Here is a 20,175-nt window from a genome sequence, read left to right as displayed (position 1 = left end):
TTGGTGAAAGTAGTTTAAATGATGCAGGAAGACAGACTCTGATTTTGAAAGTTAGTCACAGCACAAAGGACATCTGCTTCTACCTGAGATATTTGCTTGTAATATGCCTGGCGGTGACTGTCAAAATTCTTTCAGAGAAGAACATGAATTTATTTTAGCTCTGAATTTACTTATATTTTAAGTTCTTTTTTATTAGTCCTTTGAGAATTTCATACCATGTAGTTTGATCGTATTCACCCCTTCCAACTCTTCCCAGATCTACTTCCACTCCCTCCCCCACAACTTCGTGTTCTCCTCTTTTCAAACCCACCAAGTCCAAGTTGTGCTCCTCATTCTTCTCTTGGGTGTGTGGCCCTGCACTGACCGAAGTGTGGGGAACTGACCAGGGACCACACCCTTAAGGACAACTGGCTCTCTCCCCTGGCAGCTACCAATTACCAATAGCTCCTGAGCCAGGAATGGGACTTGGTGCCCACCTCCAATCTCTATGCTGACAAAATCCCAGGATTTATAGTTTCATTAATTCTTTGAGAACTTCATACATACATAAAACATATTTTGATAGCATCACCCCTTATATCCCCCAACTTCTCCTGGATGCCCATCTCAGGTCCCCCTCCCAAATTCATGTCCATTAGTGCTGCCCCTTTTCACACAGGTGTATGACTTCCACTTGATCATGGACAACCTACCAGGAACCACACCCCTAAAGAAAACTGACTCCTGCTCCCCTATGAGCCACCAGTTGTCAGTAGCCCCTCAGCTAGTGGTCGACCTTATGTGCCCCACCCCCTCCATGCTGGGAGGCTGACTGGCTTAATTTTGTATAGGCACCCACAGCCTTGAAGCACTCTTTCAGAAATTTGTTCATTTATAAAACAGAAAGATTCTCTACTTGAAGAAAAAGACTGTTTTATGGCCTATATTTCTTTGTTTTTGTTTAGAAAACAAAAATCATTACTGACCAGGTTTTGCTAGCTCTGCTATTCTTTGGAGTGCAGCTTATATTTAAGCATTATCCCATAGTCCTATCATTAAAGCCTCTCTATTCTTGAATTTTTTTAAATTTTGATTTATTTCTACTTGAATTTTGATGTCAAGAAGTTGTTCTTTTTCTTTATTTTCCCTCTAGGACTCATGAGCCCTGTCTTTCCTGATTCTGCACGTGCTTGGAGATAATTGTCACCTTAGGATTCCTAACAAACACAGCCAATTTAGCCTTTAAATGTTTTCTCTTTCTTGGCAACAGCTTTACTGAGATGTAACTCACATGCCCCACAGTCCACTTTTTTTAACATGCACAATCCAGCCATGTTCAGTGTGCTTCCTCATTTTAGTGTCTTATACAGGAAGGAGCAGCCATCTCCACAGCCAGTGTGAGAACTCTGTGTATAATCTGAAAATGAAACTTGTCTACTTTCCTTTCTTTATCACCTCAGACATATACAACTAGCTAAAAAAAGTCTCTACAGACTTGTTTATTCTGTCTATTTCATATATATTAAAACATAAAATGTGTATGGTTTTATGGCTGGTTGTTTCACAATATTCCAAAGTTTATCTGTGTTGAAGCGTATATCAATATCTCATTTTTATGGCCAATTAATATTTCATTAAAGGAGTAGATAGAAAGATTCCCTTTATCCATTCGTTGGTGAACACTTGAAATGGCTCCATTATTCTTTTAAAATAGTATGACTAAATTCCTATAATCACTTTTAACCTGCTTTGTGGACAAGGGTTTTCATTTCCCTTGGTCTTAAATCTAAGAGCAGAATTGATAAATTCTAGTGTATCCCTATGGGGTTCATTCCTTTGGGAACAATGGTAACATTTTAGGGCCATGCTTTTTGACCTCCACCAGGGTGTTGACCTTATCTTACTTGGATGCAGCCATCTTGTTTTCCATAGCTGCACATCTATCTTTCCAGCTGACTAGTTTATTATGGAGCAGGTTCTCTTTCTGAAAGGCTTTCATGGGCTTCATTCTCAGAGTTTCTTTAAATTTGAGAAGACTGTCCGTTGCCTTGACACTTAAAAAAATCACAAAACTCCCTCTAGGCTTGATATATTTTCTTTTTCTGCTCAGAAATTGATGAACAACTTTTTGTTTGTTTTTTTGTTGGTTGTGTTTTTTCCCCCTTCATTGAACACTTTGGAGAAATCTGAGGTCAAGCAAAGTTTTCCACTTTAAAGGAAACTTGCCTTTTTTTGTTGATTGCTTGAAGGAATAACTATATTTAAAGGTCACTATTTAATAAAATGCATCCAAGTGTTATACATTTGATATTTTTCTGTGGAACACATATGATGTGCTAGAAGGCTTACACATCCTGTGTTTTAAAGAGTTTTTGCAAATGTTCTAAATTTTTGTTCTTAGTTACTTCTTTGACATTGAGTCTGTCAATTCATTTTATTAACTGCATTCCTTCTCAAATGTGTTGGAGTTTTGTGGGGAAAGTACCCATAAAAATCTATCAAGTTAGGAAAGATTGTTGAGAGTTTCTTATCCTAAGAAATTTCTGAAATTCATTTTTGTCTTCATTGACTGGTATAGTTGACTGAGAAAACACAGCTGCCCAGAATGCATTAAATAATCAAAGGTTCATGGATGCAATAAAAACTTTGCAGAAGTTAGATGTTCAGGCTGGGGAAAAGGTATTGACTGGCTATCTGGTTAATTTCCCTTCCATTTGACAGACTTCCCTTCCATTTGGCAGTCTACCTCTGAGTCACTAAAAAAGTAAGGATCAATTCCGCTTCAACACATAATAAGATAATATAATTTTCTTAGCTCCTCTATGTCTAATAATCCCTCATCCTCTATAAATTCTTATTTCAATGTTCATTGTTCATCTTACATTACTGAATCTCTCTCTCTCCCCCTCTTTTTTTTTATTTTCTTAACATTATCATCTTATCACCCTCTTCCCTTTATTCTCCCCCACCTCTCCATTTCCTTGCATTATTTCCATTCATTTAATAAAGATTGAGTTTATTTCTTTTAATACATAAAATTTAACCTTGTAGGAATTATTCTAAGCTTTCTGGTGGCTACAATGACAAAGGAAAGTATGTTATTTTCTTCAATAGGTATTTATTGATAATCTACAATGTACTGTGGGAGAGCAAGAGAGAGAGAGAGAGAGAGAGAGAGAGAGAGAGAGAGAGAGAGAGAGAGAGAGAAAAATAGAACATGCTGTGTCCTGTTCTTGGCATTTACATTCTCATGGAAACAGAAGACAATAATTCAGTAAAGTATATGTTATAGTAGATGCTAACAAGAGCTGTGAAGACAACAAAAATATAATTAATGCAAAAGAGAGGGAATTTTAAGTTATATGACTGTTAAAGAATCATTAAGAAGGCATCAAATAAAGACAGGATTGAAGACTATAAGGAAACAAGGCTTGTGTGTATCCTTGAGAGAGTCTCAAAACAAGAAGAAACCAGAGCAGTGATGCAGACATAGGGTTGTAGCCGATATAAATTTATAAATGTATGGATTCATGTAACAAAGTGCTCGGGGCATGGTGGGCAAGTTAAGAATGGCAAAAAAGCCAGATAGGAAACTGGTGATCATACTAGGTAGGATTTTGAAGTCTTTATTTTTCAACTTCAGTGAGCTGGGAAAACATTAGAGAGTTTTGAGTAGAGGGATGTTATGACTTATATTTTAGTGAGACTCAGCAGAGCAGGATCAAAGCAAGACGATGGGTGATGCCACATTATTAATTATTCTGAAAGATCAAAGTGGCTTGGAGCATGGTTCAATGATGAGAGATATGATGTGGATACTGTGTAAAGGGAGGGTTAATAAAGTTTGCTGATGAATTGATGTCATTTTCAAGAGGAAAGGTTAAGGAAATGATGGAGCTGTGTTTGATATAATAGTTAGAAGCATGGAGCTGACACTGATTGAAATGGGAAAGACGACTCCCAGGGTCAAGAAGTTGGAATTATTGCAAGAAGCTTCATTTTTAGACATCTAAAAGCCTAGATGTCAACAGACCTTGAAATAGAGATGTGATGTTGTCACATTGAGCAGTCCAGGCTTCAGACATACGTTCATATATAATAAATATGTTTACAGCCACAAAATGGAATTATTGTGGATGGAGATGTGTAGTTGAAGAGTCTTGGGATATTCTCACCGTGATAAGCTGAGGTGGTGAGGAGGAAGAAGGAATATGGAGAATTATGTACCACTAGTGAGAAAGGGAGAAAAGTGTGGGCGTCCTGGGCCCCAAGCGAAGGAAGTGAGCCAGGGAGAAAGCACAGTCAATTACGTTAAATGTTGATAGCTTATGTAAGGAAAGAATTGTTACAACTGAATTGAGCAACGTGGAGAGATCATCAGTAGCATTGACAATGGCTTCTTTAGGAGAGTTACTGAGCTATGCGTGGGAGATTAGAGCCTAGAAGAGGCTCAGAAAACAGTGGGCTGTGAAACAATGGGGAAATTAGTAGTAGGTGGGAAGACAGTAATGTTACAGAATTGGTTTTGTAAGATGGGAGAATTAATACCATGGTTGTAGTGAAGGAAGAGACCAAGTACAGAGAATTTTGGAATAGGAACGGTTTTGGATTGTACAGAGAGGATGTGGAGTGTAGATAGTGATAACAGGGAGATGAAGGTAAGGTGGGTAGTTAGAGAATGTCTCTTCAGCTTTATGTTTTTAGAGAAGTTCAAGGACAAAAAATGGGTTGCTGTATGCTTGGAAACAGCAGGTCCCAAATCAGCCTCTCACAACATGGAATTCATATAAAGCATTAGCCATACATGGTGCTTGCAAATTAGCATGTAGTGTAGACTTCAAACTAAAATCAATCAAAAGAGATCAAGAAGGGCATTACATACTACTCATCACAGGAAAGATCCACCAAGATGAAGTTTCAATTCTGAACATTTATGACCCAAACACAAGGGCACCCACATATGTAAAAGAAATATTACTAAGCTTAAACCACATATAAAACCCCACACATTAATAGTGGGAGACCTCAACACCCCACTTTCACCACTGGACAGATCTCTCAAATCGAAACTTCACAGAGAAATAAAGGACTTAACTGATGTCATGACTCAAATGGCCTTACTCGATATCTACAGAACATTCCATCCTAACACAAAAGAATATACCTTCTTCTCAGCACCTCATGGAACCTTCTCTAAAATCGACCACATACTTGGTCACAAAGCAAATCTCAACAGATAAAAAACAATTGGAATAACCTCCTGTGTTCTATCAGACCACCATGGTTTAAAGTTAGATTTCAACAACAACAAAAACTACAGAAAACCTACAATCTCATGGAAACTGAATAATGCTCAACTGAATCACCCATGGGTTAAGGAAGAAATAAAGAAATTAAAGACTTCCTAGAGATCAACGAAAATGAAGACACCACATACCCAAACTTACGGGACACTATGAAAGCAGTGCTAAGAGGGAAATTCATAGCACTAAATGCCCACATAAAGAAGTTGGAGAAATCTCACACTAAGGACTTAACAGCACACCTGAAAGCTCTAGAACAAGAAGAAGCAAAGTCTTCCAGGAAGAATAGACTCCAGGAAATTATCAAAGAGAGAGCTGAAATCAATAAAATAGAAACAAAGAGAACAATACAAAAAATTAATGAAACAAAGAGTTAGTTGTTTCTTTGAGAAAATCAACAAGATAGACAAGCCCTTATCCAAACTAAACAAAAGACAGAGAGAGCATCCAAATCAACAAATCAGAAATGAAAAGGGGGATATAACAACAGACATTGAAGAAATCCAGAGAATCATCAGGTCATACTTCAAAAACCTCTACTCCACAAAACTGGAAAATCTAAAAGAAATGGATAATTTTCTGGATAGGTACCACATACCTGAGTTAAAACAAGTTCTTTTATTTACAGTCCATGAGAGTATTTAAACATTTTAACAACATTCTCAGACAATATTCTAAGTATGAAGTTATTTTTTGACACTAAATGTATGAATAAAAGAATTTCATTTTCGGGGCTGGAGAGATGGCTCAATTTTTAAGAGCACTTGCTGCTCTTCCAGAGGACCCTGGTTCAATTCTCAGCACCCACATGGCAGCTAACAACTGTCTGTAATTCCAGTGATCTGACACCCTCACACAGACATATATTCAGTGTGCATGAAATAAAAAAAAATAAAAAAAGGATTTCATTTTCATTGACATGTACTCAGTAGAAAGCTCTTAATTTGTGCTTATTTATTTATTTTGCCTCTGCCAAAATAAATATTCTGTGTTACTTAAATATCTAAGTTTGGTTATAAGTGATTGATGGATGAATTTTCTTTTTCTCAAATGAGTAATTGGACTCAAAGTTTATTGCATTATTATATATGTTAATGCAGGGAAGTATTGGGTAGACCAGATGTATTTTGCATTTTATATGTTCTCCTTTGTATATTAGAATGCTGCCATTAGATAGTTCAACATATGTTGCTTCAAATAATAGAGCATGTGACTTATGGAAGGGTCTCTTTTCTGGTATCTAACACAACTTTATACATTTTCCAGAGTCATTCTGACCTTCATAGGAATGAAGGATTGATGAGCAACAGCAAATTTAAATTAAATCAACTTTACTCACCTTACACACTCTTTTACTTAGAATGAAAGTAGTTAGATACTTGCATCAAAATTTCATTCCTGGGGCTGGGGAGATAGCTCAATCAAAAAATGTTTACTTTCCAGGTACGGACATGTTGATTCAATCCCAGCACCTGCCAAACAGCCCTCTGGGGGCAGAGACAGTGAGATACCTGGGTCTTGCTGGCCAATCTCTTACTGAGTTTGGTCCACAAGCCTCAGGAATCCTCCTTCCAGTGAGAGATCCTGTTTAAAAATGAAGTGGGCAGATCCTGAAAATATAACTGAGGTTGACCTTTGGCCACTTGTATATAAATGCATGTTTGTGGCCATGCACACACACAAATATTAATACACACATGCACACCTTCCCGACACAAATTCTATTCTTCCAGCCTCTTGCAAATTAAGTTTGTATGCCCTTGAAAAAATAAAGCATATGTGTGTGTGTGTGTGTATGCTTTATTCTTTGTTACTAATATCCACTTTTGCATAAAATTAATATAAGAATAATAAACATATGCTGCAGATTATTTGTAAAAGTCCTTTGATTACAGAGACAATTTCTGCTCTGCTTTTGTAAGAGGCAAAACTTACACCAACTACATTGAAAGTGCTGGAGGGGACAGCAGGGATATTTTACTGTATGCAAACACCCATGAAGAGCTTTGCTCTCTTCTCTACTGATCTATAACGCACACACTGTGACTCTCCCCAGCCAGATTTCATTTGCTTCACCCTCATTTTTACATATATGGATTTCAATGGATGTTCATAAATTGCTGAAAACAATAACAGAAGTGCTAAAAGGAGGCACCAGTGAATTATGAAACCAATACATAGGTTTTGGTGTTCCAATGAAGCAACATGTAATTACTCTTAATGTTTTATTTCTGTTAAGAAATCTATATTTTAGCTCATTTTAATGGTTCACAAATATTTAGAAGATGCACTTGACTACTAAAATATTTCTCATCAATATTTTACTATTATATATATGTATATATATATATATATATATATATATATATGAAATTTACTTTTAAGAAAGGATTCTCATCACTCTCCTCTTTCAATTTCTTCATTTCCCCAACCCTAAGAAAATGTTACTTTTTCTAGAATTCTTTTTAAAAGACTCTTCTGCATATGAGAGAACTAAATGCTTAGAAACTTTTTAGAGTACACGTAGAGTTAAATAGTACTAAACTCTAATTCCTTTTTTTTTTTTTTTGAGACAGGGTTTCTCTATGTAGCTTTGGAGCCTGTCCTGGAACTCTCTCTGTAGCCCAGGCTGGCCTTGAACTCCCAGAGATCTGCCTGGCTCTACCTTCCAAGTGCTGGGATTAAAGGCGTGTGCCACCACTGCACGGCTAAACTCTAATTCCTTAAGGGACTTTATAAAAATGTTTATACATGAAACCAGATACTTACTACATGTTCCTCTTTTATAAGGAAATAAGTATCTTGGCCCTTATTTATAATAGATACATAGACATGTATATACATATGCATATTATATAGTTATGGAAACTTAAAAGGCAATGTTTTCAAAGGAACTTAGATTTTTTGCTGATTCATATTGTTTTAAGTAGATAACATTTTAATTATTATTTAACTAACTATCACTAAGTATTAATATCCTAGAATAATACATCTTGATGTGTTGTTTGTGTGTATGTGTTCATGCACATGCGAGCACATGTGCATAGAGACCAGAGGTTGACATCGGGTATCTTTCTCAGTCACTCTCCACCTTGTCTTCTGAGAAGGTGTCTCTCACTGAACCTGAAGCTCATCTGTCTTCCCCCACCCTAGCCCTGGAATTATAGAAGCATGCTGTCACACCTGAATTTAATACACGGGTGCTGGCGATCTGAACTCAGGCCCTGGTGCTTGCATGGCAAGTGCTTTGCTGACTGATCTGTCTCTTCAGCCTAGCCTTTCATGACGTGCTTTTATTGAAATGGTTTAAAAAAAAGCATCTTACTTGTCTGGCAACAAATCATGCAATATTTCAGATCTCCTGGGCAGCTTAGGGACTCTCCAACCCCCTTCTTTATAGAATCCTCTTTCAAGGGCTTACAGTTTCCTGCTGTTGCTACAGATCTCTACCTCTTTCTGGCTCCTCTCCACATGCCTCCTTTTTCTGAGACTTTCCAGATTCTCTTGGGTGCACAGGACATAAGGAGCTGAGGCATCACATGCACACCATTCCATCAGTGTTCACATTGGTCTTGGCTTTCTTTGTAGTTGTGTTGAATTAGCAGCAATTTCTTAATCTCGTGAAATGTTCTTATTCTCCACCTCATTCTCCACCTGTTGTGAATTTGTAAAATGGGGTTTGCTAACTAAACAAAATGTATTATTGTGTATGTAAGAGTGTTTTAGCTTCGTAAAGCAGCAAATTGTTTTCACTAGTCTGAGAGCATTTATTGTATAGAGAGTAGCAATTCAAAGATTGTCCTCCAGTTTCAACCATTCCCTGAAGTCTTCCATATGAAGCTTTATTGGGTTAGTTATAATACAATATGCAGCAAATAAATCCTTGATTTTATAATATATAATATTATAATATAAAAGTATTATATAATTTAACTTGAGTCCTGAGCATTTCCTTTCTAAGCACATGAGACCATATTTAGTATTATCCTATAATTTAAAGTTACATATTTATTTTGACTTTATAGCTAGTATTTCAAGAGAAAGGCATGTAACTCCTCGTAAAAGGAGATCAGGTTAGCACTTTAAAGAGCACAGATGTGCTTTTACCCCTGAGTTGACATTTTGTATTTTTGTGCATCTTTTCATACACTAAGATCCAAGGTTCTAATACAGATGTAACTGTTAAAAGGATGTAAGACAGAACCTTGGAAGAACTCAGATAATGTATAAGTTCACTTGACTGGGGGTGGTGGTGCAGGTTTCCCACAGACAATGTTCTTTCCAACTGCATAAATTCAGTTTTCAATTGTCCACATGCAATAGAAATTTGACTTTTGAGTCAGGTCCACAAAAAAAAAAAAAAAAACAACAGAAAGAAAACAAACAAACAAAAATAGACCTATGGACTGTTCCTTCCCGAGTTCAGAAAGGAAGACAACATCTAAGCAGCATGTAGAAGCAACCACGTTTGTGCTGTCAGCTAACATCATGAACTCTTTCTTTAGAACAGCTGCTTCGACTCTGGAGGACCAGTCTGTCCTTCTTGTAGGAAGGTGATTTAGATAGGAGAATTCCCTTCCTTGATGAGAGGGTGGGTAAAGTGACTTCACACTAAGGATGCCTAGTCCTGGTTGATGTACTGAGAACTTGCTGACAGCAGCTGAGGCTCATAGCTCATTTTTCTGATAATTCTCCATATCAGCTCAATATATCCAGCTGGATTTGATCCTGGCAGCCCTGCCTTTGAATTTATATTTCATTTTCCAATTTTCTTCCTACATAGATATCCTCAAGTATTTTTTTTTCTAAAGAAAAGTTGCAAATATCCACCAGAGAAAGTGAAGATGAATACACTGTATTTAGACAGCAATTATAATTAACTTAGATTTTTTTAAGATTTATTTTTACTTTTGATTACATGTCTCTGTGTGTATATTGAGGGGTGGGTTGGGTTGAGTACCTGGGTTGAGGCACCTGTAGTGGCCAGAAAAGAGTATTGGATGCCCTGGAGTTGGAGTTACTGGGGTATTGTGAGCTGCATGATGCGGGTGATGGAACCAAATTTGGGTCCTTTGCAAGATAGATGCACAGCCTTAACTGCTGAGCCATTTCTCCAAACCCTACATGTTTGTTTGTCTGCTTGTTTCCTCAGTCTCTAAACTGATATTCCAAACTCTTCCCCCTTTCCCATCTATTCCATGTATTGACTATTTGTAAACACTTAGAGAAAGCTTTTCATCTACCTCCCTGTTATAAGCAAGGCAAGGAATGACTTTTGAATGAAAAAAGCATTTTTATAAGAACAGCTGTGCTACATAGACAAAGTGTGTTTGGATCTTTAATTAAATGAAACTATTTAGGATGCCAATCTCAGTGTGAAATTGGCAAGGCCAATAATGGGAATGAGTGCAGGTTGTTGCAAGGATCTGCTATAGGGATTTTTTGAGTCAAAGCAACTAGGTGTTTGAACTTTCAAGATACAAAAATATTAAGCAATTAATCAAGGTTTAGCAGATTCTTCCCATATTACTTTAGCTGAGGATAGGATTTGGGGTGCAGATGTGTTTTCTTGTATTGGGGGCATTTCTGTATGAAGCTTTCTGCTGTATGTTGCAAAGAGTCCAGGGTTTCAGTCTCCATAGACTCTCTCATCCTATGCCCATGCCTCTGCGCATAGTTAACAAGGAAACTGGTTTCATATGAATTAATGATGTTTTTAAACAGGCACGATGCTAAATGGAGAAACCACAATTATGGTTACGGCTTTCCTTGTATGGCATGAATTTGTTTTCTCTTTGAATTTGTTCTTATTGTGTTTATCAAAACAGGGCCGTTTTGGAATGCAGCTTCCTTCAATACTGAGGCTTCCTACCTCCACTTCCCCACATTTCATGGAGAGCTCAGTGCTGATGTGTCCTTCTTTTTCAAGACCACAGCCCTGTCTGGGGTGTTTTTAGAGAACCTGGGAATCACCGACTTCATACGTATAGAACTACGCTGTAAGTGTCCTTCCCAGAAAAGTCTTGGGATAAAGTCATGTAGTCTTGAATTCTTCAGTTAGCTTTTAGTAGCTCATATCTCTTGGGAAAAAAATCTACTTTGCAAGAAAATAATTTAAGTGATAATTTAGTAAAAATATTGATAAATTCATTAACAGTGGAAAAAAGTTTAAGTTGAAGTAATTAAAATTTAAGACAAATTTTAGGTTAATGACTAATATTAATTACAAAATTACTTAATGAACCACTTATTATTTTGATATATTCAGTCTTCTATTAATAGCACAATATCAAATGCATGTTTCATTCTGATAAATTATATAAACTTTGAATCAATGAAGCAATTATTTTGTATAGTCAATTACAGATGCCTAGTTTTGTACTCTCTAAATAGTTTTAATCATTATCAATATGGAAAATTAAGTCAGAGGCTGAACTTTTTAAAAATTCTATTATTTTTACCCTCAAATGTATCTTACTGTCTCATTCCACGTCAGGAGAGTTATGTTTACCTGGATGCCATTGTTTCCTTCTAATGCAAGCCTTGTGTTTAATGATTGTTGTGTGGCATTGTCTTAAGTGTAGTGAATACTCACCTGGAGAACCCTCATTTCTGGTATTTCCAGCACCCACAACGGTAACCTTTTCATTTGATGTGGGGAATGGCCCTTTTGAGATCTCCGTGCAGTCACCCACCCACTTCAATGACAACCAGTGGCATCATGTGAGAGTAGAAAGGAACATGAAGGAGGCATCACTTCGGGTAGATGAACTCTCACCAAAGATACAAGCTGCTCCCACTGATGGTCATGTCCTCTTACAGCTCAATAGTCAACTCTTTGTGGGTAAGTTGCTCTTTTTTTTTTTAAACACTGAATGTGTGCTTCAAGTCTAGAGATGAGCCACAATAAAAATAATCCCAACTTGAAAAATGTTTATTGAAAATCCAGGTTCTAGTCTATGCCAGGTACTCCATTCCTTCCCAGTAACCAATCCATGCAATAGGTATTATCCCTATCCGAGAGCAGGGTGACTTGTATTCAGAAAGGTATAAGTTAAGAGATTCAAGTATCTCTATGGCTATTTCCTTACTCTGAATACTTACCTCCTTAATATGTAGAGGTTGCATGACTTGTTACAGTTTGTGTATTACATTGGGCCTTTTAGTATGATCTTGGAAATGTTTATCTCTATCCTCAGAAATGAGGAGCCCTTGTAATGTCAGCCAGTGCCATCCACTGATGTTCCTCAACCCGTACACCTTACACCAAAATGAGACCAATGGTAGGAAAGAAAAAAGAAAGACAGTGCTCAGCTTCAACAGCTTCTCTTCTATTTGCCCATTTATTTTTTCAGCTCCCTTCCAATAACTTACTTCATAGTGTCTCCCCAGTGTCCGTTGACTCAACATTTGCAGGACGCCAGACTGGAATTCCTCTCCATGGGTTTAATTTCCCTTTGCTTCTTTGCTAATTACTTTGCAGAACTTATGGGCCATGAAGTTCAAGGATTATCTTTTATTTGATCCCAGCTCATACATTTTAATGTAAATAAAGACTCAGAGACACGATGAGGCAGGATAAATGATGAATTATCAGAAATTATATCCCAGACATCTTTAACAGCTATATTTAGAGCAGAATTCATCAGCTTCCCTCTTACACCTTCTGTTGCCTAACAATCTTATTAGCACCCTTTCACTGAAAGGGATGAGCTTGCTGTGACATATCCGACAAAGACATATTTAGGTCTTCTAATAAATTTATGTCCTCATTATTTTCATTATTTATTCTTTCCCTGAAAACAAATTTAATGAATAGCTTCCACAACTGAACCATCCTAATAGATACTCTACTCACAAACTTGTGGCCACTCAGCTGACTTATTTAAGGGTATAGAAACAATAAAGTACACTTGAGGAGAAATATATAACTTTTCTCTTAATGCCATACTAGAACCTCAGTCAGGAAATGGACATAGATATCTCTTGAATTCAAAAAAAAAATGAGAGATGGTCACAACAAAAAGGTACTGCAATTTAAAATCTGTCAGTGGCTTGGAAATAGCCTTACTATTCTTGGAAATTGAGAAGGCTGAAATTGTCCTCAAATTTTTCAGTGAAATATGCTGCCGTTTGCCTGTAGATGACCTTTCCTCCTTGGGAGGAATTTCAACTTCCCAGCACTGGCATCACTATATATTGTACCTGATAGGAACCCTGGCCTTAATTTGATTTCAGGTGGCAGTAATGAAGTATCATATGACATCAGAAAACTGCTTTGAACAGGCTCGGGTCTTTTGCCATCAATCACATGCAATAATTTGAATAAGGATCGAAGAGATTTCATCTTTATGGAGGCAATTAGTCGGGCCTTTGACATCTTCATATGTGTTCAGGCTTAGAGTGGCTTTGTCACTGGGAAATTTTAACAATGGAAATCTTGATTATGTTTAAGTTAAAAACAGTGGGGGGAAAAGGGATCTCTGCCCCCCAAAAAAGTTCTATTTTCAATGAATAAAGATATTCGTATTTGCAGGTAACTGGGGGTACAATGACATGATGTAGTGTAATGTTATCTGACTATCAACATACCACCACCCAAGGGGCTGTTTGTTGTTATGCTACCATCGAGTAGACCACTCTCAGGGGAGGACAGTTTTCTAGTTCACAAAGCAACACATACACACAAAATATTAATCTTCCAATTTACAACCTTCCTATCAAACAAATCATGATATTTCTTTCTTTCTTTCTTTCTTTCTTTCTTTCTTTCTTTCTTTCTTTCTTTCTTTCTTTCTTTCTTTCTCTCTCTCTCTCTCTCTCTCTCTCTCTCTCTCTCTCTCTTTCTTTCTTTCTTTTAGGTTTGCTGATAAAGAGTTTTCGCCTTACAGGCAGACTCCATGAGAGACAAATTATAATTAAAAAGGTTACACTGAATTAGAGCTCAGTGGGTGGCAGACTAGCAAAAAATCAGCAGTAATTAGAGAGAGTTTAATGAAGCATTTACTATGAGCAAAAAGTTCTCTGCCTTCCTATGAGTATGTTTCAGTGGAAGAGTGAAGAGTAGCCAATGGTGAGAATGAAAAGAAGACAAGGCACATATATATTTCTACATGTTTATATATGAATGCATAACACACACACACACACACACACACACACACACACACACACACACACACACACAAAATCCAATGGTGAAGGAAAATAAAGTAGAAACAGAACCAGGAAAAGAGTGCATAGGGCAATGATTAGTGTTGGGAGTTTCCGTTTCAAACAGTGTAATAGGGAGATGTTAACACTTGAGTTAAGACCAAAGGAAGCAGAATAGAGATAGACACTGTGAACTTCTCAAGTGGTAGAATCCTTACTGGTAACAGTGAGTGTGAAAGATCTTAGGAACAGAAATAAACAAATGTGATGGGAGAGAATTAATGTGAGGGAATGCAGGGAGATGCCAGGATGAGCTATATACCATACCGGATCATGGAAGGCTCTTGCAAGGAATGTGGATCTAGTATTAAGGGATGCCAAGAGCCAGCTTATTTATTTCCCTAATTCCCATTTACTGCCGCAAGAGATATGGATGGAAAGAAACCAGTGGGAGCAGCCTATTGCAGATCTCCATGACAGCTATCAGCAGCCTCAGTTGAAGTAGACACATTGAAACAGAGTGGGAACACATTTTATATGTAGCTGTCTACAACTTGCAAATGAATTTGTTGTTGCTATCAGCATTTTATGACTTTCCCATAACAATATCCTCACATGTAAGATGTTTCCTTGTAGGTTTCTGAGTTTCTCATAGTACTTCCTAGTTTTCAACTTCATCTGAAGTTAGTTTTTCTTGTTTTCGGCCTTTATCTGTATTACGGCATTGACGAAAGCTGTTCCCTGGTCTCACATCTCTAATAAGGCACAGGCTGTCGAAAGAAAGCTGAGAAAACATCTCTCAGCCTCCCTCTCCTTCAACCAAATCCCACCAGCCCTATAGTCATATGCTCACCAGGAAGCCTGGCTTTTCCATTGATAGAGTCTGTGTAACACACATCATGTGTGAAGGATCCATTTGCTTGGGAACTCTTGCTTCTCATACTAATAAATAGTTGAGAGTTAAGTCTCATTCTCTCCTCGGAGCTGGTGGTTACATGGGTGACTGAGAATCTCGGCATTAATACAATGTAATTGATTTTCTGGTTGAAATTTTAAAGGGTAATTTAATACCCTTTACTTACAAGTTCGAGAGTTTAATTTGTAGTTCATCCGTCCATCATAGAAATAATTATGACTAATCAGTATTTTCAAGTGTGCATAATGACTGTCATTTGTATTGGGGTGTAGGGACAAACTGGTGAAGTCAACACAATTGTGGAAGGTAATACTGCAGCTTTCAGCATGATTTTATTCTAATAAAAATCCTTTAAATCCGGAGAATGAAGAAAAGAAAAATATTTGCATTCATGCAGAAGTGCAAGCTTAGATGTATAAAATAACTGGAAGTCTATCTTAGGCTTAGTCTAGAGTGATTTATTTACTAGTCCAGCATTTAGCTACAAATTTAGTGCATCTTGCATGGATACAAGTCTGTAGGAAGTTATAGTTGCTCCATCTGCTTGAAACACAAGAAATTTCAATAGCTTTTTGGAATACGTATCTTGAGATGTTAACTAGACCCACATATACACAAATAGAAGTTACAGATACTTCAATGTATCTTAATTTGACCAATCATTTTCTCCACTTCACAGACCAGGGTGTTGACAGTGTTTATTGACATTACATACATATGAGATTTTTAAATATTAAGAGTTTTCATCATCTCTTAGCATTGGCTGGTGTATTGAGATAGCATAAAAGAATTAAATGTGCTTTCTCAATTGCATACCCCACCCCTGCCACTGGAGACCAACCAGAGAGTGTGTTTGCACTACAGAGCAGAACTCTGAAGCAAGAGAGGTGCCTTCATTTCTGAAGAAAATCAGTGGACATATATAGAAAATATAACTAAAAAATGTGAGCTACCTGGGCAGCAGTTGTTTGTGACAGCTGAAATTGAAGTAAGGTAATGATAAATGCAAGCAGAGGTGTGCTACACTAAGAGGTGAGAAACAGGGTGCCTTTAACAATCTTTCTGAAGATAACATCAGAATGGTTGTCTTCACCTAATGTGACTGCAAGAGGCTGTTTGCAGTGGAGGAGGGATAACAATGGGCAAAACCCTTTTTGGAGCAAGTATGTGATAACTAGGTTAGAAACTATAGTATCAGTGTGGTAGACATCTCCTCTCCCCTAAAAAAATCCCAAACATCACAACATGCTGCTTCTTATAATGAAAAATGATGATTCATGTTGTGTTCTTAGCCCCACAGCTATTCATTTGATGATATGTGGATTTGAACCCAGGGCCTTGTGCATGCTAGGCAAGTGATCTACCACTAATCCATGTCTTCAGCCTGTCCCTCTCCATTCTTGTCCTTACTTGTGGCAGCAGGTCTTTGCCACCCCTCTCTTGGTCTTTTACTTGGTCTGTGTGTGTGTGTGTGTGTGTGTGTGTGATTCATGAAACATCTTAAACAATCATACTGAGAAATGCCACTCACCAGCTTAAAAATGCTGGAAATGCTCAGAGTATTGAGTCTTTGTCCTTGACCTTGATAGAACACTGAGATCAAATGGGTAAAAGTCACTGCTGCTTTCACTCACAAATGTTCTCCAACCACGGAAATGATGGAGAGAAAAGAATCAATCATTTTTTTAAACTGAAATGTGACAGTGGTCATTTTCTATTTCAGTTTGTAAACTCAGCATTTTCCCCACTAGAAGCTTCTTAAATTAGGCCTGAATTGATTTTCATTCAACCAGCTCTGCAATTTTCGTTTCCTGTCTACATTCTTTTACTGACAAGTTTTCACACAAGTTAAACTCCATTTGAATAGTCTGGGACGAGGGTTGGAAGTAAGGACCCCTGACTTAGCGAGAAGTCATTTATGTCACATTTGAATTACACCAATCAGCAAATATATGGAGCAAGCAATCTCTAAATGCCCCACATGAAGGTTGATACTGGAGACTAATCACACTGAGGCTCTAGGCTGTAGTTCTTTGTGTTGGTTGTCTGTACGAGGGTACCACTTGTGATCTTTTGGGAAATCCGAAGTACCAATGCAAAGATATATTGCTTTAGTAATTGAAAGACTGGATATTACAAACACTTCTTCGTAATTTTGCGGGAGAATGAATGTGTGCTTGTATTCTGTTGGGTGAATATGAAAGATTGTAATTACTTGGTCATAGAACATGCATATGCTGAGCAGGTGATGTAGCCCTGTCTCCATTGACTGCATGGATGATACAGTTTATGAAGTGGCTATTCAGATTTGTTTCTCATTTTTTTTACAGGGTCATCCTTTTTACAAGTAGTAATTTCTAAAAATTCTTTCCATGTTTTCAATAAGTCTGTGTCATATAAGCTTATCATGAATATCTTCTAGCTTTTTATAAATTCATATTTTCATATTGCTAAAAGTGCCTTGAAAATATAAGTTTTTAATTATAATATATTCTTAATATTTCTTTTTTAGACTTTCATTTTGATATGCTAAAATATAGCCATGGTAAGAGACTATCAAATAGTTTTATTATAATAATTTTTATTTCAACTTATTTTCTTTGATAGTAATTGTGTTTCCTCATTAAAAATTCAGTAAAAACAAAGGTTGTATTTCTTCATGTACTCTTATCATTTCTTTTAAGTATTTTATTTCCTTCCTTGAGGTATCTTTTTCATTATCTGTCTGAAAACCTGAGTAGACTTTCCTATGCTCTGTGGGAAGACCTTAATGACTCTTGACTGAACACAAAACCTTAAGAATAGAACATATAACTATGTGCCTGATAATGCCAACAGCTCATATCTTTAAAACACACTTCATTATGTTCAAATCAGAGAGCCATGGTTGTGACTTTCACAGGCCAGAAACCCAAAGAGACTTGCCCTTTCCCAGGGTTATAGCCACTGGGCCATGTTTCTATCACTGAGTTTGGTTCAGGAAAGAGACTGAATGTACTGCCTATGACAGTCTTTCTTATACAAGCAGCTTCATCCACCACAGTAGTTGTATGAACATGAGGGACAATGGTTCTCTTTCCTTGCATGCTCCTGGGACTCAGTACAATTAAGATCACTTCTCAGCATAATTTAAGCTAAGCTTCTAGCATGGCAGCCTTCTCTAGCTTATATCACAGTTTCTGCTAGGCTTTCTTCCCTTAGGATGACTGTGCTGGGAGGAGGCTCTAGTCCCCAAGCACTTCTAACCTCCTGGCATGGTTCTGGGCCCAGCTTGTATGCACTGTTGATTTGTTGCTCTGGACTGGCTTGTGGTTGGGACTTGATCTGTCTTCCTCTACCACAGTGTCAAGATCAGAGGGAGCCTGTTGTTTTTATGGCCTAGAATTTAAAGGCAAGTTTAACAATCATGAAGTCTTTCATTTTCTAAGGTTCCTGGGGCAATGAAGAAACTGTTCTCAATTAATCCTCAGCAATATTCGAGGAGAGCACATGAATAGTTTATCTTAAAAAAATCAAAATTCAAAATTTAATTCAAAGATCTGCCTGCCATAAATAATGGGATATTGGCACAGGAAAGAGCCAGCTCCAATTCTGTAACAATAACACTTGGCACTTAGAAGAATTATCTGAGAATAATGAATGTGTTGTAAGGATGAAATCAACAGGTATTCCTAATTCATTACCTACTAAACACCTATCCAGGTATTTAGGTATGAGACCTTGATATTGTCATGTGTGTGGATTCAGTTAAATTCAATCACATGGCAAGGGTAGGCATTCACTGCACAAGATACTCAGTGTTTGTAAAGTTCCGGAATTCATTATGTCTGATCCAGCAAGCAAGTAAATTGATAGAAAATTAATTGGAAGATAGTTCCCAACAAAATAGCTCAGCAGAAACATCTAGAATCAATTAATCAAACTGCAACTCATTTTAATTGGACATACTCTAACCCTGGAAAGACACTGAAATCTTTAATTAAGCTTTCAAGCACAATCTGATTTACATGAGACATGTTTCTCAAAAGAGTTCTGTCCAAACTAAAGTGACTGACTGGAAACCCAATGGTATAGTTACAAATCCTCAAACATGTACGACCCAACTATGTCTAATTAGATATTATGTTTTCAATAAAGGTGGCATTAAAATAATTCCATCAGGTAAACATTAAAGTCTTTGAAAGTGTGGAATAAAGAAGTTCTAGTTTCAAAGTTAAATGTTCATCACTATGACAATATTTAAGATTGTATTTCATATATATATTAATATATTTTCTGCTAGTTTACCTTCAAGCATTATTCTAGTATTTATTTCTATATATACATTAGCATCTGCAGTAATCATAAACGTCTCTCCCTGAATATATTAGCTCTTTGAGAACATGATCAAATACATACACTTTTCATATTTCCAGTATCAGATACAGGACCCCCAAAGGAATTCTCAATAAAGAACAGAGAACTTAAATACAGTTCAAACCAAAGGTGGCTTGAGGCATGGAAAAAAATGGAAGCATTTTCTTCTTTGATACAATTTTGAAGTGGGGAGAAGTGAGACTGCCTTGAGATAATAGTTTTGAACTAAGTGTATTTATTCTGTGATTTCCTCATTATACCCACAAATGTCTATATGTCTCTAACTTCTCTTCATGCAAAATAAGCAAGAAAAATGAATTAGAATAAATGAAAATGGACTATATTTAGTTGTTGAGCCTATAGCTCCATAGTTATTATTTATGCTATTAGAAGAACTAGACAAGCCCCTGGATTACAGTGATGTCATATGTCAGAGCAACAGACACATAATAAAGTGATTTTCTATTA

At 36.9% G+C, this 20,175-nt stretch overlaps 1 protein-coding gene across 2 annotated transcripts in view; it reads left to right on the top strand.

Annotated features, from left to right (window-relative positions):
* The window catches only part of Cntnap4 (contactin associated protein family member 4), a 303,767-nt gene that overhangs the window by 250,124 nt on the left and 33,468 nt on the right, over positions 1-20,175 (top strand). For both annotated transcript variants that reach the window (XM_052727282.1, XM_052727283.1), the window contains 2 exons: positions 11,111-11,281; positions 11,908-12,126. In XM_052727282.1, the coding sequence (XP_052583242.1) occupies positions 11,111-11,281; positions 11,908-12,126 (390 nt within the window). The remainder of the gene's footprint in view (positions 1-11,110; positions 11,282-11,907; positions 12,127-20,175) is intronic.

This window comes from Peromyscus californicus, unplaced genomic scaffold (assembly GCF_007827085.1).
Source record: "Peromyscus californicus insignis strain IS unplaced genomic scaffold, ASM782708v3 Scaffold_8__1_contigs__length_139910024, whole genome shotgun sequence".
NCBI lineage: Eukaryota > Metazoa > Chordata > Mammalia > Rodentia > Cricetidae > Peromyscus > Peromyscus californicus.
Note: the sequence above shows the minus strand (reverse complement) of the source record. Positions and strands in the feature narration are given on the sequence as shown.